At 43.0% G+C, this 26,220-nt stretch overlaps 1 protein-coding gene across 2 annotated transcripts; it reads left to right on the top strand.

Annotated features, from left to right (window-relative positions):
* Nucleotides 1-292: 292 nt before the first annotated feature.
* Nucleotides 293-24,830, top strand: epha2b (eph receptor A2 b). Of its 2 annotated transcripts, none has more exons than XM_079359738.1 (17): nucleotides 293-471; nucleotides 1,136-1,215; nucleotides 2,779-3,427; nucleotides 14,726-14,881; nucleotides 15,115-15,474; nucleotides 15,649-15,779; nucleotides 16,153-16,324; nucleotides 16,424-16,523; nucleotides 17,223-17,278; nucleotides 17,370-17,495; nucleotides 18,188-18,373; nucleotides 18,489-18,550; nucleotides 18,944-19,153; nucleotides 19,256-19,405; nucleotides 19,493-19,686; nucleotides 20,981-21,136; nucleotides 22,631-24,830. In XM_079359738.1, exons 1-17 carry the CDS (start codon nucleotides 387-389, stop codon nucleotides 22,737-22,739), a joined length of 2,982 nt encoding a protein of 993 aa, XP_079215864.1. In that variant the 5' UTR covers nucleotides 293-386; the 3' UTR covers nucleotides 22,740-24,830. The 2 variants fall into 2 exon arrangements, with proteins under 2 accessions (XP_079215864.1, XP_079215863.1); XM_079359737.1 differs by having other exon boundaries at nucleotides 18,188-18,385.
* Nucleotides 24,831-26,220: the final 1,390 nt, after the last annotated feature.

Genomic DNA, 26,220 nt, shown 5'->3' with positions numbered 1-26,220 from the left:
ATCAGTGGTTTCTGGAATTTCAACTTTTACGACTTTACTCTTGTGCGTTCCCAAGTGCGACAAATTCAAAAGTTTCTCATTCGCTACCCTTCAACTCTCTCCACCCCAGCCCGTGAAAGCTCAGCCTGAGCATGCGCGCACACACACGCACATACAAACATACACACACGCCCACGCACGCACACACACACACACACACACACACACGCCCACGCACGCACACACACATTCCTGTAGGCGGAGTCAGTGACGTGAAGCCGTTTGTGAATGAGCAGCGCAGAGTGGAGCTCACCTCAGAGCAGGCAGGGTCCGAGCAGAGCTCAGGAGCACAGAGGCTGGGAGAGAGAGAGAGAGAGAGAGAGAGAGAGAAAAGAAAAGTTGGCCAAATGGATTTCTTCAGAGGAGTTAGACCTTTATTGTTTTCATATGTGCTCATTAATGGTATACTTATTACACTGCAAACTAAAGAAGGTGAGTGCAATTATAAATTCATTTCCAAAGAGTTTCCTTGATTCTGATAAAGTTGACGTGAAGCACGCATGCCATGCGGGGAGCCTTCTTTAAGAATCTTTAAACCAGGAAACACACTTTCTTAAGTCTGTGACAGTCTAAAGTCGGATTTTAATAATGTAAACTTTTTTGTTGTTGTTGCAGTTATGTGTGCGTTATTGACGGTCAATTGAGTAAAAAGTTTTTTTTTTCTCTGCATGTGCGCGCATGTTCTAAACTTTGTGAGTCCAGCAGGTGAATTCTGGAGAACAATTCATTTCTGGTATTTAGGAAGACGTTTTCTCTAATGATTACTCTTGCCTTTGTGATTGTGCATACAATGGTCATTTTATTTTCCATCATTAAATCTAAGCGTTTAATCATAAGCAATAAGTTACACTTTAAACTCAAGGAACCAGAGTGTAAAACCACTCTAGTTTTAACTATTCAATGTCTGTAGTGTGATGTGTAGTTAAGAACCAGAACTTCTCAGCTTTGGAGTAAAATGAATTTTATTTTGATGATATAGGGTATTTATTTCTGGGGTTTTTTTCTGTAGAATATCAGATGACTTCTATAATAGTCTAAATAAAAGTTTTTTTTAAGTGTATGCTTTCATATTTATGTGGTTCTCATGTCTTCACAGAGGTCCTTTTGGATATGAAGTCAACAGGAGGTGAACTGGGCTGGTTGACATGGCCCTTAGACCAGGGAGACAAGCCTGGGGTGAGTATCGCTCCGTCTTCTCCTCCAGCTCCCACATTGCTGCTTGGAATTTGCCTTAGGATAAATCTGCATGCGTAGAATGCACAGGAAGGGCTCTTTGCTGAACTAAGATCCTACTGTGCAAAGAAACATTTGACCATTCGACTTGTGTGGTTAGCTCCTCTGTGTTTGCATATGTCAGGTTCCTATCAAATCTGGCAGTAGAGCCTAATGGCTGCTCCATTATGGATCTGAAAAGGAGTCATATTAGGAGTTGCCTGCAGAGCATGTCTGAGCTACACCAAAGCGTAGGCAGACAGAATAGCTCCGAGCTCTCAACTGGGAATACTTGTGGCTTTTTGCGGTTTCAAGGCTTCAGCTCCAGAATTGTATGTTAGAGAGCAATTAACTTTTAGTGAAGTTTGCAGCATGTGGTACCTCTTTTTAGAGGGGGAGGGGTTCCAGACAGAGCCAATCACTCAGAGCTACCTTAAACTTAAAGCAGAATTAAATATCCACTTTTAGAGATGTGTCCAGACGACTGTTATTCATTATTGTACCCAAATGCTGCAATTTCCCTTTTCCAGTATACAGGAAGAATATGTCTTCTTCTACATTGAGGATTCAAAGTAATTCAGTGCTTATGCAAATTCTCTGTAAATAGCCACATTTCATGTGCTGATGACTCAAAGGCATGTGCAGGCATGCTGTTCCCAGTAGCTCCCCCAACATTTTCCAAGTTTCACTTCTTAAATGATCTCACTATTTTCACTTTTTCCACTAATAAGCATCAGGTGTAGTTTTTTTTTTCTATGGAAACATGGTTTTATTGTGCTCTCTTTCTCATGAAACGACCATCTCTTACAATAATAATTATTATTCTAAGTTTTAAAGGCCATCTATAAAAAATGCTCACCAGCTGTTTAATAGAGGTGTCGTTTCTGCTGTTAGACATCAAGTTTACACACAGAGCCACACACTTAGCCAACAAAGCACATTCCTTTAATTAATAGCACAGTGGCTACACGCAGAGAACAAACCACAGGCTCTGCCCCTGTGGGGGCCAGTTGGTTCTCGAGAGCTAATGTTAAAACACGCTGTCCAGTTTTTCAAAAATATTTGTGGCCACGTTTAGTATTCGAGCTAAAATACTGCTTGGGAGAGATGACAGAAGCAGCAACAGTCCATGAAAGACTGACTTTGGAATAATTTGGTATCTGTTAGAAATTCCTCCACATTCAGAGTCCTTGAGGATTCCTGTAATGTTTCACTGGCTCAGGGATTGGAGTTCTTCTTGTAGCAGCAATGAGTAAAAGCTTTGAAGGATGGTTAAAATATTAAGGGGAAGTAATTAGCAACATGTAGAGCCATGGCTTCCCCTACACACACACACCAACACATATGCACACACAGTGCTTTTGTTTCCAGGTTCTGATTACAGGGGTTTAACCCTTATATGAAGAGCTGGGGCCCTTTCATTTTTGCTCCCCCTTATTGCCTTGGTTCAGCCCGGTGTGCCCCGGGGCTCCCCAGGGGTCCATGCTAGTACCTCTAACCCTGTTGGTTTGTGTGGTTTTGTTTCAGTGGGAGGTCGTCCAGAGAACCCTTAATGGCTCTCAGTTCTACACCTACTCTGTCTGCAATGTTGGAGAACGTGAGCAAGACAACTGGCTTCGTACCACCTTCATCCAGCGGCGTCCAGCGGCTTCTCGGGTTTTTGTCGAACTCCAGTTTGTTGTTCGTGACTGCAACTCTTTTGATGTAACCTCGCTGACCTGCAAGGAAACCTTCAACCTCTTCACGTCTGAGTCGGATGCAGATGTGGGCACCACCTTCCGTAAAGGCCAGTTCAAGAAGGTGGCTACCATCGCACCTGATGAAATCACCAGCAAGAGTGAGCTGCGTATTAACACTGAGACCCGAGTGGTGGAGAACTTGTCAAGAAAAGGTTTTTACTTGGCTTTTCAAGACATTGGAGCCTGTGTGGCTCTTCTCTCGCTGAGGGTCTACTACAAAACCTGCCCAGCTACAGTGAAGAGCCTTGCATTGTTCCCTGAGACTGTGGCTGGAGGTGAAAACCAGGCACTGAGGGAAGTTAGCGGGGTGTGCGTTGAGAACGCCATCATTGAGGACTTGCCCCGTATCTACTGCACTGTGGATGGAGAATGGGTGGTACCAGTCGGTCAGTGCCAGTGCAAACCAGGCTATGAAGAAGTCAAAGACACGTGTCAAGGTAAGGGCATGCTCCTGAATCTTTGGTATTTCTCGAGGTCTTTCTGCTCCCAGGCATTTTGCCTTGTCTGAGTGTAAACCCAGGACAAAGTTCCCATGAGTGTCTGCTTTTAAACGGACCATTCGGCATTACTCATCATTTACCTCTGTTTCAATTACCTTAGGTTGTAAAACAAGTCCATATGGCAGACTGCAGATAGTTATAATAGGTGTTATTATCATTGTTGAGAGGAATTCTCCCCTTGGCTAACACGACTCCTCTGCAACGGAAGGAATGCTGAGACCTTCTTGTACAAGTCCCGGCATCATCCCTGACCTTGGAGCAATACCTATAAAATTAGGAAATGTACTGTTGAGTTTCAGCTGTGATTCAAAGTTGTGTCGTTTTGTGAAGACATTTGAAAGGGCTTTGATCATCAACTTAGTGTTTTAAAAATAATTCACCTTTGTGTTCTAAGAGCTAAAGATGGGAAGTGTGAACAGTCTTCAGTATCAATGAGCAAAATGCTTTAAACCCCTTAATTTACACTTTCAGGGTTTTGCATTTTGGTCACACTCACGACTGGCTATAAATCAAGGTATTTAAAAGAATGTTGAGCGAATGAATGTATGTTGACATCCCTCTAAAACACCTTTGATAACATTTCACATAAAGTATCACTTTAGTTTATGACTTTCAGCCTGTTGCGTCAGGTGATTTCCTCAACCCTCATCTGTTTTCTTATCTTGATCTGGCTCTGATATTCAACTATAACTCAGGCCTTTGACTTTGTAGCTGCAAAAAGGTTTTGTTTTAAGTTCAGTGAAGAGACTTTCTATTGTTGTGGGGAAGGGTTGTCACAGAGACTGCAAGTGATCAAAGAAGCTAGAGGGCTACTACTGTACTGTGATGGATTAGCATCTTCAAGGCTGCTGGGGTGCTCGAGGCAGGGAGGGGAGGGTGGCTCGCTGACTTTGTTCGTTTCAAGCATCAGAGAAAAAAGAGGCCCTCCTGTCGGGCATGCTGGATACATGTTCCCCTGTCTGTCTGTGCATCCATCTCTCCCTCTTACCCCTCTGTTTATGAACTACCTGATCCTCGGCTTTGGGGGTGTACTGTGTCGCCCCAGCTGTGTGTGAACACACAACACAGGCCAACATGTAAGAGCCTGTTGAAATCTGCTCCATGACAAAACATCTCAGACTGCCATTAGACCCACTTTGACTGCATTTTCTAAAACTCTCATTTGTACACAGTTGGTATTTATACTTTTAAAGCTACTTGAAACGCAAATCCACAATAGCCTTATAAATGTGTCATGTGTCATTGTTGTGTACACACTAGTTAAAACCTTAAAGGTATTTAATCTAGGTCCAAATGAAAAAGTATTGTTGTTCAAAGCCTTTTTAACACTGGCAAAACAAAACTGAATGTTTCTGGTTGAGCTGCTTGTGAGAGTTGAATTTTTAACTCAGATTTCATCCGGAGTTTCTCCTAGTATTCTTTCAGCATTAAGTTCTAGTGAGCTGATGTGAAGGCAGCAGGATATAATCAGGAGAATATGGCTTGATGCGCTGGGAGAGGGCGGTGAAGTTTATTCCCTGCTTGCACTCCTGAAATTCTGTCAAAACTTTCAGGAATGCACATGTGAAAACGGCACGAGTTTCTGCATACTTTCATGACATTATTTGGGCGAGGTTTCACTCTGATATTTATCACCTAATTAAGTCCGCAATCCAGTCGTCCAATCATACGGAACATATTTGGCTGTTTACACCCAGCATCGGCACTATATGCATTTTCAACAAATTAAGGATGACTGTGTTGATTACTTATGGCAGGTAGACACGGACTATAACGCCACCACTAAGCATTGCATTCATAACTTTGACTTTAGATAGAAGTATTTCAGCTAACTAAGCAAATTCATGCTAAATTAAACGTTTTGCAATTAAACATTTGGTCAATGCAGATTTTAAAGGGTGTCAAATAAAATGGGATCAGTTGAGCACTTTTGAGTCATTCTTTTGAGCACAGTTTAGTAAGGAGCGTTCACTATAAGTAAAGGGATGCTTAATGAGACTCTCAGCTTGATTTCATACATGTATTTTTCCTATGCTAAGCCATATCACCAGAGGATTTCATCACACCTTTAAACAGAACTCGGAGTAGAGTTGCAAATCCACATAAAGCATTCTCTATAATAGATTGCTTTCCCACTTAGTTTTTCCTCCCATTGGTTACAAAGCGATAAAAGCGATGACATTTTCTGTCAGTACATCATTTTTAGCTGCAGGAAAGCACCAGGTAAGATGATTAGGAAGGAGGTGGGAGGAGGAGAGGCAGGAAGGAATGAATGAATGAGTCCTACAAAAGTGATAGAGAGGGTTGTTTAGCGGAGGGGTGTGATTTTAAAACAGAAAGAGGTGAGGAATGGAATGTAAAGGTAAGAGAACAATGAAGCACTGTGTTTCCCCCCGTGAGGCTGGAGGAGCACACCTCCATCTCCACCTCCAACTCCTCTTCCCTCTTGGTTGGTACATTCCTAATCAGTTTGCTGAGGAGGAGCCTCCCAACATTACTCCAGACCTGAGGAATTCCCAGAGGGGGAAAAAAGCAGCTCCGGGTCAGGCCCTCACATAAAAATGACTAAACAAAGCAGCCAGAAAACCACAGAGATGAAGTCAAATGAGAGGTCGGGAGACGCATGAGGGTAGTTGTTGATGAAGGTGGAAATGAATCACAGGGTCGCGGCAGTGCAGGGCTAAGATGAATGGCTGGAAGGGCTTAAAGAGGAATCTCATACAGACACACAGTTAATCATACTCCCCACTTCTTTCCTGAACTGCGTGTCTGTCCGTGGAGAAACCACAAGACTTCAACTGCGGTGTTTTTTCTTACTTAGGTTGAGAGTTTCCATGTTCACTGATGTGTTCACTCAGTTTTATGACTCCTCTGCCCAGTGAGACCTGTTAAAGTAGAATTCTGTGACAGTCTGGTTTTTGTCAGTGTCTCCTCATCAGTCTAAGAGACCATTCATACGTCAGACGTTATTTCCAGGAGCTTTTTCTGTTTAAACTCCGGAGCTGAGGTTAATGTAGGCGGCGTATGGTGCATTTCTCTCTGTGACTGTCATCGCTCATTTTAACGTTAGAGTCCATCTTTTTCACAAACAAACGCTAAAGATAAAACGCATCACTTCCTGAGCCGCAGAAACCTACCACAGTGCGGCAAATGTAAAAGCTTTTATGAAGCGGTTGTAAATCATATCAGTCAGCTGTGGTGAGGAGCAGAACGGGCTTTTGTTTTTCATGGAAGCAACACAGACTACAATAAAAAGAGAATTATTTTAGCTCTCAAAATACATCAACCTCAAATGCAAAATGCTCTGGAACCAGTTTAAACAGAGTTCAAGCTGCTCATAAAGTTTATGTTTACTACTAAACTCAGCACATGATGATGGCCTTAGGAAATCTGTCACATTAATTACTTTCTTGTTTATAACATTTGCAAGCTGTGTCCTCTGCAGCTAATGGAGAACTTGAACAGTTTTTATAGATAGAAATGCACCAATAAAACAAATATTTCCGAGTATGAAAAGATTTCAGATTGTTCAAGTAAAATGCAGAACGGCGTTTGTACACCTGCACTAAACACCTTAAAAGATTCTGAACATTGTGAGGGGGACATTTTTGCCCTGACTTTACCAGAACTTGTCATGCCAACCCCTGGCAGGAAATTTCACCACAAGTGAGCAAGTGGGACGGGTTTGATCACATTAATTTACTGCGACCAGTGCAGGACTGTGCGTTCTCTCTGCACGTAGTGAAGCGACGCCCCGTGAAAGTCTCCTGCAGTGAGGTGCATGTGTGAACATGCAACTTACATTTCAGGGGCAGTCTGCCTGAAACTTTCGTAGTATTTTCCAGAGTGCAAACAGTGAGTGTGAAAACAATGAGTGCTTGTTGAAGTTGTGCATTCTGAATATAACAAGATGGAGACAGCTCTCAGTGGGTGTACTATAAATGATTTTGTGCCTTTAGTCTCTGTAGCGAGAAAACAAACATTCTTAATTTTAAATTCTGGAAAAAAAACCTCAACTTTTGTGCTTGGCTTTACAACGACAACAACGCTGTGGGTTTCCACTTTTGACTTACTGTTGACACTGACACAGTTTTTCTCAGTTCCCAATCACGCCCTTCCTTACCCATAATCCTCCCCGGCACAATAGAACAGCATACCATGTGTCAGCCCACAAAGGACCAGGGGCTGCCCTGGCTAGTCCTTGGGTTTGTGTTCAGCAGTCCAGGTCCACACCTCACCAGCCGCTCTAATTCATCAACAAATACGGCTTAATCCCAAATCATGGTTTGCACAGGCCTGTGTTTGAAAAGGGAGACACAATGTGACATGTACGAAGCACTGAAGGCACTTTTGGTGTCTTGGAACAACTGTCCACTCAAGGAGTTCCAGTAAAGATATTTTTTCCTCTCGAAAATAAGTTCCAGTAAACTCTTTTCTCTCTCTCCCCTCCTTCCTTCCTTGTCCGTGTCTCCATACTCATCCCCAGCTGATGTAACAGTCAGTGACTAACTTGTAGCCGTATGACTGTATTCTGTGGTGAGTGATTTGTATAGGTAGTAATTGACTTGGGTGTGTTTGTGCTTTTTCAGTGAAGTAACTACAGGTCATGCATACTTTTTCGCCTTTGTGTCGACTCTTTTGCCGTCCTCGCTCTCTCCCCCCGCATCCCGCCTATCCCTGAAGACTCTTTCTGTTTTATCCCCAATTTTCTGCCTCTCATCTTCTATTTATTTGATAGTTTCTAATCCCAACACATCATTCTAAACACCATTCTTTACGTAATCACCTCAAGAAATGCACCATGCTGTGCAAGCTTTCCAAGTACAACAAACTGACAAACAAGCAGTTTGTCCTTCGTGCTTTGTTTTTTTGTTGTGCATGAAATCACATTGATACTGTTTTTTCTGGCTGCTGTGCAGGTCATGAATATGACACCAGTAGAGTTTAAACATCCCCTTTCACACGGCCCTGATGGGAGTATTTAGACTGTGCAGAGCTCTCCTCTCTCTCTCGATGGTAAATACATTTGTCCAAGACTGACTCGTAAAGATAAATAGAGGCTAAATTTGAACAATGCTGCCAGATGGAGAGTTATAGTGGACAGACAGAGAAAAACAAATGGCCTGGGTCACGCAGTAGTTAAGGCGACTAAACATTTAGTGAAGGTGAAATGTAAACTTCAGCTGTTTATTTTTTGTCTTTATATTGAATGTTAGGATTTGGATTTGGAAATACATTCTGCAGAGCTACATGTGTAATATGACATGCCTTCAGTCTGTCATTTAGTTTGCACATGCAGCCTTGTAGTCTTGTGCAACGTCAGCCCATGAACCTGAAGGTTAATATACAAAGAGACACAGCACCACACCTCAGTTTTTCAGTGTTCTGATTTAGTTGACTTCTGCTGGATTTCACGTAATTAAGTCACCACACTCCTGCAGAATAATCTTTGCATTTAAATTTTCTGCTCTACCTAACATCCTTGAATGTTGATCCCTGTAGCTGGTCTCCAAAAAAAGTCACTGAAAGTTATCGGAAAACGCTGCTCATGTATCTGCACAGTCTGGATATATCCTCTCTTTAACTCAAAAGCCGCCCTGATTACTCTGAATTTATGGTTCCCTTAGATCTCATGCCAAGGTATCGTCTGCCTCGCGGGGCTGAACTTAAGGGAGTTGGTTAGATAATGGGGGGACTCTGGAGAAACTTTCAAGTGGTGTCATGCACCGTCTTGTTGGGCAACATTTGCAGAGAACAGTACACTGGTAATTACTGCGTACAAGATGACAGGAAATGTAGCAACGATGAGATCTGGTGGCCCTACAACTATTAAATGTGGATTAGAGCAAATTGTATTCTCGCGGTTTAAAAGTGTGATTAGTGAGACGCTTTGTCCTCTGAGGTGTCAGAATATCTGGAGCGCACCCAGTAAGAGTTTTTTCTGAATGTGGTTTTCTTTGGGTGCAATCTGCACGGACTCTAATAATTGTGTTATTCAATTTTATTGCCTCTTTCAGCTGTGGTGGGATCCCAACACAAAATGAACATTGTAAAATATCTTGTACTTCAGCTATTGTTTCATTAGCTTTTGCAGGTGTTGGTTAGCATGGACTTTGTGTAATGACAAAACTTGTATGTATTTATGTCAGATCTATCCCACATATGACACCTTTTATATTTTTGTCACACATTTGATCGATTTTTTGAGTTTGAGTAGAGAGATTGAGTAGAGCCCCATTTAGTGTTGTTTCTGTCAAATATGAAGCACATGTAGCCTGTTTTTATGCACTTTGGAACTGTGTTTAAAAGCAGTCTGCAAATGTAGTATCTAAATCTCTGCAATTAGTTAAATAACCAAGCCTCAGCATTTCTTGGCTGTTTTGAGTGTGTTTTGGTTGTGGTCAGGAAGTTGGGACATTTTTCCTCTTTGTGACATTCCAGAGCCTCGAGGCTGTGAGTATATGTGTGTGTTGTGTTGGGGGAGTCCAGAGAAATGTGAAGCACATTGTATTGTACTTCTGGTGTGTGAGGTCAGCACTTTACTTCCCCCCGTGTCCGTCCGTCAGTCAACCCCCCCCCTCTTCTCTCCCAGCACCACACAGCACCCACCCTTAACGGCTAGCATGACGAGTCCGAAGCGGAAACCGGAGGTCACCTAATCCCTGGTTGACTCCCCGACCGGTTGGCTCAGGGCTTTCCATTGTCACTCCATGCCGAGCGACCTCGCTCAGCCACTTTCCATTTTGTTGTCCTGCCTGATAAGTCTTTTTGTTTATAGCTGCATTTGGTCCCATTTTTGCCTCTTCCCCTGTCCAGGAAGCAGACGGCTGTCGGCATGCAGTGTGTGTTAAGTTGGCCTCAGAGTTGTGTAGAGAAATGGTGTTGTGTTTGCCACCTGGCTGTCTGGGTTTAGCCAGTTACATGGTGTAAAACAGCCAAATGACTGACCTGCAACTGAGGCATCTGAAAGCTGTGACCTTTAAGGCAGAAAGGATCGGTTTAAAATATCTTTTACTCCATTCACTCTCACAACTCAAAATGCTACAAATTATTGGGTTTTTGGGGAGGTATATGTTTCTACAGCCTTAGGACGTTATCACAAGACAAACAGGTGCGCAGTAAATAATGTAAAACAGTACATTTTCCCTCACAAGTAAACAATGTAATCATCTTTCCCACTTGCTAAGAGATCTGCTCGCCCTAATTTCTTTCAGAAATTTATAAGGAGGTGTGTGAGAAGAGTCGGCAAAAAGTGGAGGGGGAAAATATATCGGTTTGCATTCACACATGCAGCCCATGTGGATAATGTCCAGAACTTTTCAGGAGTGCAGTGCATGAGTAGAACAGGTTTATTTTAGACCATGTTAAATGGGGTTTTTTAGCCTCTTTGACTCTACTTTTCTTTCAACCTCTGTATCACTCCCTGTATCGTTGAGCCTGAGTGGACAGAGGGAGTGAGAGGAGAAAGGGGATCAGGGAATTTATTGTGTTTGTTAACAACCCCAGATGAAAGCCAGAGTGCAATTGTAAAACAGATGTAATGCCCTTACAGCTGCTCCATTGGCCAGCTAATCCTTTTGACTAATGTTCCCCCTCACACACATGCACACACTTCTAACAGCCCCTACACCTTTACTGCCCCCTGCCCCCCCCCCCTTCCAGTCCTCTACCTCTGTGACCTCTGGCTCATGTTACCGGCTCACCTCCCCCATCAGAGAGCCCCATTGTTCCACCACAACTCAACTCCCCCAAAATGCTAATGACATGTTGTCAGTCTCCATGCAAACAAAATGACATGACATATTGCAATTAGGGTTCTGACTGACTCAGGGAATGAAAATAGGGGGTTGGGGAGGACAAGGTGATGTAGACAAGGGTACGAACAATGACAGGGCTAACTAGAATCCTGATATGTTTGGGTAGCTGATAAAGATTTAGACTTTAGACCCTTAAGGATTTATTTTTTCAAGATGTTTTCTCGTTCCAGTCCGAACTTCTGACATTAACCTCCACGGTCTGCTGCTGCAACTCTTTCTCCCTCCTCCTCCTCCTCCTCATATGTTTATTTTACTTGGCCACTGACTCCTTGTAAGCCATGCACAGTTTAACTCACATCTACCCTCAGGCAGACATGACCTTTCTGCCTTTTTTAAAAGCCCAGTGCCGGACTCGATTGTGGGGGCCCCCTTACCACTTACCTCTCTAGTCCTGAGGGCGAATTGTGTTGTCAAGCCACCATGTTACCCCATTCATCCATCTATCCGACCATGCATTCATCACTGTCACCATCTCATCCATCTTAACTTCTGCTGACAAACCTAGGGGGGGGTCCTTGGGGGGGCCCCCACTCCAGAGCCACTCGGACTCCTAGAATATAACAGGCCTCTGCACTCAGTCTCAATAAACAAACACAGAGCCACTCAAGGCACACAGGGCCTCTCAAATGACAAACAGTTCCTTACTCTGAGGGGAAAAATGGATGTTTAACGTTTGTTATGTTTCAACTCAAAAGAGCGAGGAGCCCCACCTTGCATTTAGGACCCACGTTCATGTCAGGTCAACACAGTTTGGCTTCCTTTAGAGTTATTATTCTGTCTCTGGTTGTCTCAGCACTGGTTCGTCCTTTGGTCGCGCTCCGCTGTGTTTCCATGCTTTGATTGGCTGCTGAAGGAAGGAAGGCTGCATCAGCCTCTCACTTCCTGTTTCCTGTTGTGTCCAGCAACAATCCAAAGCCGCACTCCACCTCCCCAGTGGAACCGAGAGATTTCCTTTCACCGGACTTTGCTCTTTTGTCGAGGAATCGTCTTGTTTAATACCTCAGCACAGAGCCATCGAGTCATTTTACCGTCCCTGCGTCTCATTTGTTAAAGATACACAAACGCAGTCACCTTTATTACAGAGGACTTGGGCTGAAAGTGGAGCAGTAATAAAGGCGCTCTGCTACAGGGCTCCTGTTGGGTGGTGTGCACTGGAATGCATCTTGATTATAGAGGCGGCTTACAGTGTAAGGCCATCATCTCCGCAGTCCTGACCACGATGCATTGCAGCCTGAACTATAGCGCCAAAAAGAGGCTAGTCCTCCTCTATTCAGTTGCCATGTGGCATTCCGGCTATTCCCATCTGCAATGCTTGTGTGTGTATGTTTTCTCTTTCAGCACTTGAATGGCATGGCATTCTCTGTGCCTGTTGGTCAGTGGTGAATAGCAATGTTAATGGGTTAGCTGGGCGCCTTTTTAAGTGAAGACTGGGAGGAGAGAAAGGAGGGGAGGGAGGAATTCGGGGATTACGAGGAGGAGAGGTAGGGGTATGAATTGGGGTTTGCAGGCAGCAGCTGTTGCCCCTACTCAATGGAGGAGTTCACCCTGGCCTGTCTCTTTTCTTTCTCCCCTCTTTTCTTCAGTCCTCAGCAGGATACAGTATTCCTCTCTCTTTCTTTCTTGAACCTTCTGTTCCTCCATAGCTCCCCTCTTCTGCCTCGCCCTAACCTCTGCCTCGTTCACGTTAATGAGTACCAGTGGTACCGGGGGAACAGCTGGGCAGGAGAGAAGAGATGCTTTCTTGAAATGGGAGATTGAGTAACATGCAAGCCTGATGCAGAAACTTACTAATTCTTCTCATGCTGATTAGATTTCTTTCTTCCATTGTTGTCATGCTCTTCAGTTAAAACACACCTCTTTACAGCAGCTCTACGGCAACATCAAGGAACCGCAATTATAGAAAAAAGCTGAATGGAATTGAAGAGAAAATCATGGTTGATCGAGTAAATCCCTCTGATATGATTTAAATGGAAGTGGAGCCTTGTGCTTTCTGTCTTGCGTGAGGTTTTTTTTGGTTGCTTCCAAATGGACTTCATTTCAATTGAACCGCAATGAAAGACCAAGACTGTATCACTGAGTGAATCCGATATTATCTCTGTCCTTGGCTCTTAATTCAACCTCTGTTGGAATCTGACATAGAAGATGTGTGTTTGCCTTTAACTTGTATTGCTCTGTCTTCATTTGAAGTGGCAACCATTCCTTGTGTCTACCTTATCTGATCTTTCTCAAACCTTTCTCTTCTTGGGTTTCTGTTTATTCTGTCTTTTCTCTCTTGCATGTTTGTCTTCTGTCTTCCTTGTCCTGCAGGTTGGCTCTCATTTGCATCGTCAACACCTTATAACATGAGCTATGTAAACACTCCAGGCGACTTGGGCGGAAGGAAATGTGTGTGTATGTTTATATATGTGAGTGTATCTGTGTTTCTGAATTTGACTTGGCAGAAGGACATGAACAGGTGACAGGCAGCGGACATAATCCCTCTTCTGATGTCAGAATTACCCATGTGTCCACGGGTGTGCTTTGCATACATGTATGTGTGTTTTGTGCATACAAATGGATGTGGGTGCATGTGTGCAGTTCATGCGTGAACTTGAACTCTTTGTGTGTGTGTGTGTGTGTGTGTGTGCTTGGATGAATGTGTGATGGTGTGAGGACATGGAGCAGCAGCCGTTGGAATGCTCTTGCAGAGTTAAAGGGGGGCCGTCTCGTTTTCACTCTCCTTTATGGCGCGTTCTTTCCAAAATTTCACACTGTATTAAGTTCATGTTTCACCACCGCTACGCACAGCTGGATACTCTACCTGCATTTCTTTATCCTGGACTGGACCTGTGAAATCAGGTGTCATCTTATCTACGTGATACAGTTACAAAGGCCAGCATGTTGGTCCCTGAAAGACACAACATTATAGATTGTTAGGTGCAAATGGACGCTCTGCATAGAGCTGCTTCACTCCTTATGTCTTTTCAGGTTTTTGTTGTCTTTAGTTCTGACTGACTTAGTGTCGTGGAATGTGGGACGACTGCTTGCGTTTGAGAAAGACACTGCAAGAAAACAGAATCAGAGGGGGGTTAGTGGTTGAAACAGTAAGAACTAGGAGTGCCGATGAGGCAAGGACTCTGCATTTTTTTCAGGGTTGGGCTCATGTGAGCAGTGTCTTCGCTGTTATGGGAAACGTTTTTAAAGATAGAGTCAATACTGTGAAGAGCCGTGTCTGTGTAACTCTTCCACTTTGACCTTTAACCTTGACAAAGTAATGTGTCAGCTCAGCCTTGCTGGGTAAAAAGTTCAGAGCATTACTGATGTTCCAAACAGGCACAGATAATCTGGAGGAACTGGCTATGTGTTGTGCAATATGTTGCCTGTAGCCACTATTGTCCTTGTTCACCTGCTCATGTAAATATTTTTTTTGTCTCTGCAGAATGTAAGCCTGGCTTCTTCAAAGCCGAAGCGGCCAGTGACAAGTGTGAGCCATGTCCTACAAACACCCAGAGGCTTGACTCAGGGGCCTCCTCCTGTCCCTGCCTGGAGGGCTTCTACCGGGCCCCATCAGACCCCCTTACAGGACCTTGCTCAGGTAACCCTTGATCTCAAATAAGAGCCTTGCACCAGGTCAATGAGCAAGAAGGAAACACATTTCCCTGCAGATATTTTATTGGATTAAGATAAAGAATCCTAATCATGACTTTTTGGACAGCCAGACTTTCGATGGTTTTCATTGAGTCAGAAATAAAATACCTTGTGATTTGTTCCCTGGATCGCTTCTTCCCTGTTTTAAACTGACCTCCTTTCCCAACCTGTGTTCATCAGGCTTCCCCTCTGCCCCACAAGACCTTGTTGCCACCACCACCCAGCTTTCCCCAGGGAACCTCCTCCTGTCCTGGAGCCCGCCTGAAGACACCGGAGGACGCAGTGACATCACCTACAGCATTGAGTGCCAGCGCTGTGAGGGCATTGTTTGTCAGCACTGTGGAGAGAAAGTCCGCTACGAGCCGGCCAGCTCAGGCCTGACTGACACCAAGGTTTCAGTGAGCGAGTTGGACGCTCACCTCAACTACACCTTCACTGTGGAGGCCCACAGCGGCGTGTCAGTGTTTGCCAGCCAGGCGATGCCTCGTGCTAATAGACCACCATCCAGCAGCGCTCTGACAACATCTCTCCACTACACAGGTGAGTGCTGTGTAGTGATGCTATCTGTGCTACACTAAGGCAGGGGCAGCTCTGCATGTCCAATCGTGCTGCAGCACTGAGAGAACAGCCTTTTTTCTGGTTACGAAGGTGCGGACAATTGTAGTGAGTTTTCAACCTCCACATGACTTTTTTTTCTTTATCATCTCTCCTCAGATCCCCCAAAGATTACCACGATGCGACTGGTTGAGAAGACCTCCAACAGCTTGTCCCTTTCCTGGGATGTTTCCCCTCGACCAAGAGTCCAACAGCGACCCATCCGCTATGAGCTAACCTACCGCAAGAAGGTCAGTCACTTTAGTTTCTTTTCCTTCTCCCTGTTGAAATAACACAATTCACGTCATTAACGTTTCTGCATTCACACGTTGAATTATCTATGATGTTAAATTTGAAGCTGGGGTGTGTGGCTATAAAGCTATTCAAAGTCATTCCCCAAAAAGCATCAGAGTGTTTGAAACTGACTGTCACTGTAAACTTCATCAGAAAGGTCTGACCATGTAGGAAAGGAGAGGAAAGTTGCTACTATCATTTTCTTCCTTTTTTTGTTGTTTTATCTTCCACAATAAATCAATAAATTATTCCCACTGATTGAGAATGTTTGTAATGTTTAATATACGATACTGAACCTTTGCTCTTGGTTTTCCTTCCTGTGTCTCCCAGGATGATAACCTGGATGTGACCACCTACACTGTGCTCCTCCTGGAGAAGAATTCGGTAAAGATCATAGACTTGTCTCCAGGCACAGCCTACCTGTTCAGGGTGCAGGCCCTCAGCAGCGACGGCAGCCCAGGAGGATCCAGCATGGAGGAACAGTTTGAGACCTCGTATCAAGGTACAGAGAAGAACCACAATGGAAGAGTTTCACAAGCATTTTTTACAAATGTACTTACTCTGATATGTGACTGTATTGTATTTTCTTTACGTTCCCCAGAGCGCCTCACTCAGAGCAACACAGCAGTGATCTTAAGTGCAGCAATTGGTGGAGCAGCCATGTTGTTCATTGTGATTGTGGTCCTATTCCTCCGCAGACGGTGAGTATCCCTCTGCTGCTCTCTGTTTGTCTGTCAGTTCGTTCTGTTGATCCGTCAGAATGGAGCCTGATTCAACGGCTTCCTCTCTCATTCTTCTGCCTTTCCTTTGTGGGGCCTCCGAATGGCCTTTGCATTCAGTCTTTCCTCACCTCTCTTTTTCTCTCTTCCTTTAGCCAACTTTCTCTTTTGCTTTATCTGGATCTGTGTCCCAGCACTCACTAGGGAAGAATTTGTGTTGAATGCGCCTTGTCATTGCTCAGTGGTTATTTTCTAGTAAGTGTTGAGGCCTTTGAAAGGAAATTGGTCCAGGGTGGTACATTGTTTGTGATAAGAGGGGCTTGGTTTCTTTCTGTAGTAGGCTGCAGGCACTTTGTAGAGGTGACCTGTGCCTGCACTGAGGCAGACTGTAGCCCGTCTGTCCACATCCCTCCTGCCTGCTTGTCTCCCTTTCAGTCTTTAAAATCGGCTCAGCAAACACAGTCTATGGTTAGCCTTTTTTCTAAAAGGCTGCTTGCGTTTGAAAGGCTGATTGCACGAGTGTCGGGATCCTTTTTAAGCCCCAGAACATCTTGAAAAATGGATACAAAAGTTGTTATGTGCTATTGATATTAGCGCAGACCACTGATTTAAAGATAAAGGTGCATTTGTTTTATGAAAATAGGATATTTATTTGCTGATTGGTCATATCTTTTTCTACAGAAAAAGGAACTCTCACACCAGGCAAGGACCAGAGGACACCTACTTCTCCAGCTCAGGTAGAAAGGAAATCCCTTTCATCTCTTTAGTCCACGGTGTTCTATCTATTTCAGTTTGTTGAATTAAATGTTCCTCCCTTTTCTCTCACAGAACAATTGAAGCCTCTAAAGACCTACGTGGATCCGCACACCTACGAGGACCCCAACACAGCCGTCATGAAGTTTGCCACTGAAATCCACCCCAGCCACATAACCAAACAGAAAGTCATTGGAGCTGGTGAGTGACAACTCCGCAGAAACAATCTGCTGAGGGGCTTAACTCCGAGATGTTGAAAGATTTTTCCAATCCCCGAAGTCGCTGTTTATATTGTGCATTTTCTCCACCTTAAACGGCTGACTGACAGTGGGTACTTAAGTGAGATTAAAATCCATCTGGCTGAGTTCTCACACAACAAGTCGAGACATTTTGTTGTTTTGCAACTCTCAGCTGTGTGATTCATCTTTTTTGGCTCAAGAACGCACCAATCACAAAGAGAAAGTGTCGCAGAAGACGTGTTTTGGACGGCTATCAGAGCTCCTTCTCCGTACATTGCCAGATCTTTCATTAAAGGTTTATTCAAGTGCAACCACCTTTACCCTTTGAACTGACCGTCTATTTTCTACATAAACCCCCTTCTCAGTTCCCACGGCCGTGCCCCACCCCCACCCCTCACTCCTCATGTGACAGCTGATTCCCATGCTTCCACACCACAGGCCATCCACTAATTAAACAAAATAAACTCTCTCTCAACACCCAGCCTGAACACACCTCTGTGAGTGAGCCTCAGGCAAAACAGCCGCAGAGACGTCCATCTTTTAACACTTAAGTAGAGGAATCGCCTGCAGCTAAAAACCTGAGAACTCTATCAAACACATATTTATGTGATATCTCTTTGAATGTCCCATTGATCTTGGATCGTTTCCCTTCAGGGGAGTTTGGTGAGGTGTACAGAGGTATTCTGAAGACGCCGTCAAGGAAAGAGGTGGCAGTGGCGATCAAGACGCTGAAGCCGGGGTACTCAGAGAAACAGAGGCAGGACTTCCTGAGTGAGGCCTCCATCATGGGCCAGTTCTCCCACCAGAACATCATTCGGCTAGAGGGGGTGGTGACCAAATGTAAGGACTTCTGTGAGTTTTGTGGCCTCTTTTTACTTTGCTTACTTTGCTTAATGCATGCATATTTTGGCCCAGTCATGGAAATAAAGGTAACTTGTTTATTTTGTGTCTGCAGTCAAACATGCAATGATTGTGACTGAATACATGGAGAATGGCGCACTGGACAGATACCTCAGGGTGAGCCTGCAAAATACACTTTCTTTTCTCTTCCTGTTAAATCTGATCCTAAATACTTGTTAGTATTTAGCCACATGGATGCATTGGCTATTTTGTCTGCTGCATTCTTCAGGTCACACGTATTTTCAAGCGATCATCAAATCAATCATTCAGAAGTTATTTGTGTTGCACTTTTCATGCATCAACAAAATGATACAACGGACGTGAAACATTAATATAAACAAAATAAACAACCCAAATCCACAATGCATGCACAGAATAAAAGACATGAGCTGACAAATCGAGGAAATACATGGGGTGGAGTGAAATGTTAAAACTTAAGACAACAGAGTGAAGGGTTGTTATTGAAAAGTTAGAATGAAAAGATCAGTGGTTTTGCTTTTCTTCCACCAGGACCATGATGGTGAGTTTGGCTCCTTCCAGTTGGTTGGCATGCTGCGGGGCATCGCTGCAGGTATGAAATACCTCTCCGACATGAGCTACGTCCACCGTGACCTCGCTGCCCGCAACATCCTTGTCAACAATACCCTGGAGTGCAAAGTGTCAGACTTTGGTCTGTCCAGGGTGCTGGAGGATGATCCTGAAGGGACCTACACAACAAGTGTGAGTATATGCTCAAAGTGCAGCAAGGTGTCCAGGAACAGCCATGTTTCTTCTTCAAGTCATTGCTCTGTTTCTAACATGAAGCTTTTTTACCTTTATCAGGGAGGGAAGATTCCCATTCGCTGGACTGCTCCAGAGGCTATAGCATACAGGAAGTTCACCTCAGCTAGTGATGTGTGGAGTTTTGGCATCGTCATGTGGGAGGTCATGGCTTTTGGTGAAAGGCCGTACTGGGACATGAGTAACCATGAGGTACTTTTCAGTGTTTACATTGATTGCACTTGAGTTATTCAGAGAGTAAGAGAAGATCAGATGAGTCACCTGGAAATGTCGTTGCAGGTGATGAAGGCTATCAATGAGGCCTTTAGGCTGCCGGCGCCGATGGACTGCCCCTCAGCCGTGTACCAGCTGATGCTCCAGTGCTGGCTCCAGGATCGCTCCAAGAGGCCTCGCTTTGGAGACATCGTCAGTCTGCTGGACAAGTTACTGAGGAGCCCAGAATCCCTGAAGACCATCGCAGACTTTGACCCACGGTAAGATTTATTTGCACAACAGAGTAGGGGCTTCGAATGCATATTTTTCCAGGGCTAACTTTTCAGTTGATGTCATTATCAGCAAATATTTCTTTGGATTCAACCCTCGAACCAAAAATTTGGCATGATTCGAACAGTATCAGTAAGGCTGCGTTCATTCTGCAGCCAAAAATGACCGGAATCTGATTTTGTTTTTGTTCCTATGTGATTCAGATCTGATTATTTGCATGACAGTGTTAACAACTGAAGTGAAATGGTGTCTGATCTTTTAAAATCAGATTTGGGTCACTTTCTTATTTGGATTACCACAGAAGGCCTGATACAGGCCACATTTAAAAAAGCTATGTTAGCAGCCAAAGAAAAAAAAAAATCAGCATTCAGGCTTGCTGTTTGGCAGCCTTAAAGTTTTCTGTTTTTTTCAATATATTTCTTTATTTAGCAGGGACCTCTGATTATCAGCCCTTAAAAACACATGGTCTTCTTTAAGATAATTCATTTACTTCACAACTTCCTCTTGTAAGATCCCCCTGTAACATGTCATAGATGTTCTGATGAATAAAAGAATCTAAAGCTTGAGCGAAGATCCCAACACATACAGTAGAAGTGGTATGTTTTTTATGCAAAAGGAACCTTTTTCAATTGTTAGGCCTGAAATGGCTTGTTTTAAGCCATGTGCAAACCTCAACAGCTCTCAGCAGGAACATTTTGAGATGATAAAATGTCTTTTGAATGTTTGGCATCATGACAAAATCTGAGGTTTTCCTTCCCCTCAAACTTGTCTTGATCGATTAGAGACTCGACGTTTGCCGATCTTACCAGTCTTGAGTCTTGACTGGGACATACTTCAGCACACTTAAAAACCAGCTCTGGCACCAGCTCCTCTTTTAATGAAGTTATAAAGAGGCCTGGTGTGAAGGGTTGTTTGGGGAAGAAAGGGAATGGCTTTAAGATGTTCTACTTAAAGCATTTAAAGGACACACTGACACCTTGCCTGCCAGGCTAATGAAAGAAATGTGTGCACTCTTGGCAGAGGAATGCAAACGCTCAGTTGTATGTGAGTGTGTGCCTGAATGCATATTTTTCCTTTTGTGAGGAAGCATTAAAGCCAGAAATGATGAGAAAGGACAAAAGACTGTCGTGTTCGTATCTTGATCGGCTTTCGCCCCGACTGCTCCAACTGGTTTTTATCACCAACTGGTTTCCTGCACAGTAATTACAGACCTCAGTCATCCGCCTTTGTTGTGGGAAAGCCTGCAGATTATTATCATTTGGATCTACTTTTCTTTACTTATAGCGTATCCATCCGCCTGCCAAGTACCAGCGGCTCGGACGGGTCCCCCTTCAGGTCAGTGTCTGAGTGGCTGGAGTCCATCAAGATGAGCCAGTACAGCGAGAACTTCACCTGTGCGGGGGTCGTCACCATGGACCAGGTCTTACAGATGAAGAACGAGTAAGTAGGCGTTGCGAACAGCAGTCGAATTTAAAACAGTTTCCAAGAAGGATTTTGACAGATTGAGGATATTTAAAACTGACAAATATTTATCAGTTTATGCCAAGAATTAAAAAAGTCATAACGAATAATCCATCAAGCATGTTGTCTGCCTCAGGATACATTTCCTATGAACTCCTTACTTATAATTTATGACTGTTTTACTGAAAAATGTTGTCGGCAGAATAGTTTGCGCACAATATAATCTTCGACCTCAGTTACAACTTGAGAAATGTTTTGAGATGGAAAAAGTAATGGAGGGAAGGAGAAGGAGTGGGCTCATTTGTGGTAGACTGGTGGTGGTGGCTTGTGGTCGCTGCAGTCCTTATTCTTCTTTCCCTTCTCCTTTTTGTCTTTTATCCCTCCATCCCACGTACACACCAGCTGCTCTGAGCTGCACTTCTGCTAGAGCCACGAAAAAACCACCAGTTATGCCTGTTAAGGGCAAAGGCCCGCTGTGGCTTTCTTTAACATTAAAGGAGGGAAGGAAGAGGAGAGAATTGCCTGTGGAGCAGGGGCAACTAAAGGAGATTAAGGAGCTGAAATAGATTGACGACATTCGAAGCCCTGTAGTCGGCATGTTTGTTCTTCTCGAAAGATTGAAGAGGTGCACTGACAACGTAGCCCCTGAACTCATCACAAAGGTGCTTTAAGGCAATTGGATCTTCTCAGATGTGTGCAATTGCTAAAGGGGTAATTTGCTCAAATGGACTGAACCTTTTAGGGAAAAAAGGCTCACAATGTAGGGTCATTTTAGGGCATTAACGAGAGCCAGAACTTTTTCAAACCGCAAGACCAGCCGAAAGACACCCTGTTCCCCCCTGTGGTATCTCAGCTTTCCTCGTGATTTGGGAGGACTGGTACAGTCTCAGGCAGACAACCCTTTTGAAGTATTTGTCATACAGAATGGTGTGATTTCATCGCCCCATGTTTCCATCTCAAGGCATCTGGTAGCACTCTTAGTAAAAAAAAAAAAAAAGAAAAAACGGCAGTTATTTACGACACACCCTCTGCTTGCCAGACGAGTGATTCATGGTCAACAGGGAGAATCCTCGTTAAGTAATTAAGGCTGTAATTAAGAATTCTGGCTGCTGTGTTGCACGGCTTTTGCAGGGCTGCATAATGGCTGTTGAAGAAGAAACCTCTGTATCATCCTTTAATTAGGGAGACGTTGAGGAAAATAAACCTTGGATGATTAATAACTTGGAACCCAACCAAGTTCTGGTTAAACGATCAAGCTAGGCAAATACGGAGTCAGCTGGCACTTTGTCCTGTTTGATTAGTGACATACTACTACAAAGCTTGAGGGACAGGAAGGATGTGTTTAAAGGTGTTGGATTGAGGCCAAAGTGTAAATTTACTTGCAGCTCTCTCATATTTCTTCATCTCTCTCACTCTCTCTCTCTCTCACTCTCTCTCTCTCTCTCTCTCTCTCTCTTTCTCTCTCTCTTCCAGGGATATAAAAAACATTGGTGTGAGACTGCCTGGCCATTTGAAAAGAATCGCCTATAGCATCTTGGGTTTGAAGGACCAGACCAGCACTCTGAGCGTGTTTGCAGTTTGATCATCATTTGCAGCAAAAATAGGAATGAACTTAACTGCACTGAAGCTGGCGGCCCTTTGGACTGGAAGCAGAGCTGGAGCGAAACTGCCGGGGCGGCTTTGGATCAGCGGGACCAACAGAACTAAGCCATGCTGGGGCAGACTGAATCATAATAACCATCTGTACATTTTTTATTTCTTCATCTTATTAACACAGGAAAAAAAAAGAGGAAAAATATACAAGAATAGACGAATCAAGTAGACTGTATATTTAGATATCTATTATTATTACCCATGTCGTCTGTACAGATATGATTCACTGCTCATGCATTTTTTCTTTTTTTTTTTTTTTTAACTTTATTTCGCATTCCTGCTTCATAAAAATCAACAATCCAGCCAGTTCTGGGAACAGCTTCAACTTTACAACATTGCACCCTGAGCTTTGTCGCATTCAGTTTCCAATGTGCGAGAGAGGCACAGTTGGCATGATAAAGTGGAGGCAGAGGAGTCCCCGCCCCGGCTCAGGCTGTGGTTGGTGCTGATGTCACAGCGTCTCTCTTTAATTGGCACTTTGGTCCCTCTTCCTGTTGGAACAATGAGGATGGAGTATTTCGAGGGCTGGGATTAGCTTGAGCTGGCCCTAAAGTTAGAGAGACTGTGTTGCCAAGGTGTATAAACACAGGTGGGCTGGGTGATGCTTCTGGCCTTCTGCTGGGTCCGTGCAGATATTAAGCTATAATCATGTAAGTGATTCTTATGAGAATAGAGAGCATATATATTCGGTACTCAATTTGTACAGATTCACTTTTTTTATTTTTTATTTTTTTGTGTTGGGCAATTCTTAAAAAAAATCCCATTGTGATTCTATTTTGTAATGTAGCACTTGGATCAAGAATCTCGTTGTCTTTGTTTGTCTTTGGATTGTGTTTTAATATCCCTCACAAAACAAGATGTAAGGGTTTGAACTGAGAAAATGTGTGAATGAAATCAATTTCAATTAGAAAGAATAACTTCTCTAAAAGCACGCGCGTCCGATATTTGATTCATCCGTTTTTCCATGATAACAGCTACATTTTGGTTGTTTTTGCATGATCCCGACTTCTCGTATTCTTAGGATAATAATGTTGCTTTTCACGTGAAAAGTTTAACATTTATGTTGGTTTTTAAGAGCTTAAAAATGGTGTCAGTATCACAAAATAATCGGCATGGTTGGATATAACAAAAAGAAGCTACTATTTAGAGAAAACAGCTGAAATGTTCTCGTTATCATGGGAAAACACAGTTAAATCTAATGTTTTGATGTACTGTATGTCTGCTTAGGGCTTCCATACTATTTGTAGCATAACTGTAATGGAGGAAATTGAAGTTTGTCGACATTCAAACGGCCCTGCAAGAACAAAAAAAAAAGTTTTAATGATGAGTTGTGGTTGAGATGATTTCATACTTAATAATAGTTGGGTTTGCGATTTAAATATCTCATTTCGTTTCGTAGAAGTTATACAAATATCCATTATGATTTCTGTGGGTTTGAGCAACATGTGGATGGGATGAAACTATACGCTTTGACAATTTAGAGCTTGACTCGTTCCAGACATTTAACGGCATTTTTTAAGTACCTGTTTGTGGAGCAGTAGAGAGAGTTCCCTTCGGCCTGTTTTTAAAGAAGTGTAGTTGGAAGTGTATAGTGGACGGTTTCTCCAGTGCTCTTAATTGATGACTGCAATTTGTTTGTGTTACAGATGTACACCTTCTTTGACTTGAATTTTTACTGTATTTTCAAATGCATCTCCATCTTTGTAGATCCATCTTTGTAAAAGGGATTTTTTTTCATTATTTCTCTGGTTGACTTTTTGTATGATTTCACTTTGTACCATAAAACCAAGCTGATTATTTTTCTATCACTTATCATCATTCTTCTACTTCTGCTGCCTTCTCAAACATTGTGAGAGCTCCTTCAACAAAGAGCAGACTCCTTCCCTATTGCCTGTTGTTTTATACTGTATTTAATAGCCTATTTATTTTTTACCTTTTATTTATTTATGCTGATAAACACTGAGCTGGGATTTTAATTGAAGGTTGTTCTCTCATTCTTAATAAAGAAAAAAAATATGAATTTTCCTTATCTGATTGATTCATTTCTGAGATTACGTCTGTGGCATGTGTGGAGCAACAATATCTGACATTTCATAAAGACTGCTACGTCACTGACGTCAAATAGAGCAGAGGAATGCTTTATTTATTTAAAAATCGTCAGGATGTTTAGACTTCCACCTGGATCTCCTTATAATGCTGCCGGATGGTTTAACTCCAGAGGGGGAACCTGTAATAAGCATGATTGTGTGTTTCATTAACTGCAGGCAGATAACAGTTCAGCCATAAACATTCACAGAAACGCACATGGATGCCTACAATACCAACAAAGGTGACTTTGACTTTATGTTTGTTTATCCATAATATAACTGCACATATGTGTTTGTTTTTAATACAAATATTGATATCCTACCCAAACTGCACAAACACACAAATGCATTCCTATGATACCAGCAGTGGACCAAAGTGAGGACCCTTTCTTGAGTAATCAAATCTTTTACTGTAATATTACTGCAAAGTAATCACACATGTTTTTATTTTACACTTCATATTTATAGTGGCCTTCTAAGCATGTATTATTTTGCCTTTCAAGTATCTTAACCATAGACATGGGAATAAATATAGTGAATTGATGATAAATAATTCACCCATTGGGACTGATGGGGACTCTTAAAGCCCGTCAACAGCAGTTTAAATATTGGAACATCTGTCTCATGCAAAAATCTGGAGCTGAGGCGAGAGGCCTCCTGGCAAACAGCTATCCTTCATAAAATAAAAACAGACGAGTAATGGAAAATTCAACCCCTGTACATGGTTAGTCAATAAAGACATGAGCTCTTCAGTCCAAGTTTGTTTGTTTGTTTGTTTTTTAGCCAGGATGTCAGCATCGTTATTTATTATTATTATTTATTATTATTTTTAATGGTTTTTGCACATAGGCTTTATTTTTTAACACAAGAGTTTGCTGCTTGCTTGGACCCAAATATAACTGCAAAAGAAACAAAGCACATGCAGGTGAGGAGCTCTGACTTACTTTTCAGGTCCTGAAAGGTGTGTGGTAGGACAGCTCATGAACACACACACGCACACACAGACACACCGTCACACTGAGCATACATTATCACTTCAATGTCAGCAACAACAGATACAATTTTATTACATTTTTATTCTCATCAAATTCTCTAATCAAATCAGCCAGAATGAAAGCATGAGAGAAAAGTAAACATGATGAAAGTTTAGTTGGCTCTGATGTTTGTATTTATCAAGCAGAGGTCACACTGTCCTCTGCCCTTTGATTACTCTTGCTCTGGGAAATGATTCCTCTGCAGGACATTCGATTTTCTTCTCCCATGAACTCTTCTGTTGTGTCACACTTGAACTACTTCACTATTAAAACGTGTCTGTGGTCAATG

Source organism: Symphodus melops (genome assembly GCF_947650265.1).
Source record: "Symphodus melops genome assembly, chromosome: 13".
In the NCBI taxonomy this organism is placed as follows: domain Eukaryota; kingdom Metazoa; phylum Chordata; class Actinopteri; order Labriformes; family Labridae; genus Symphodus; species Symphodus melops.
Note: the sequence above shows the minus strand (reverse complement) of the source record. Positions and strands in the feature narration are given on the sequence as shown.

What these genes read in the sequence shown, in the direction of transcription:
- epha2b (XM_079359737.1), top strand. Translation starts at nt 387, where the DNA reads ATGGATTTCTTCAGAGGAGTTAGACCTTTATTGTTTTCATATGTGCTC. An exon ending in GACCAAATGTAAGGACTTCT is followed by an intron (nt 18,386 to 18,488) that starts GTGAGTTTTGTG and finishes TTGTGTCTGCAG; the next exon opens with TCAAACATGCAATGATTGTG. An exon ending in CACTGGACAGATACCTCAGG is followed by an intron (nt 18,551 to 18,943) that starts GTGAGCCTGCAA and finishes TTCTTCCACCAG; the next exon opens with GACCATGATGGTGAGTTTGG.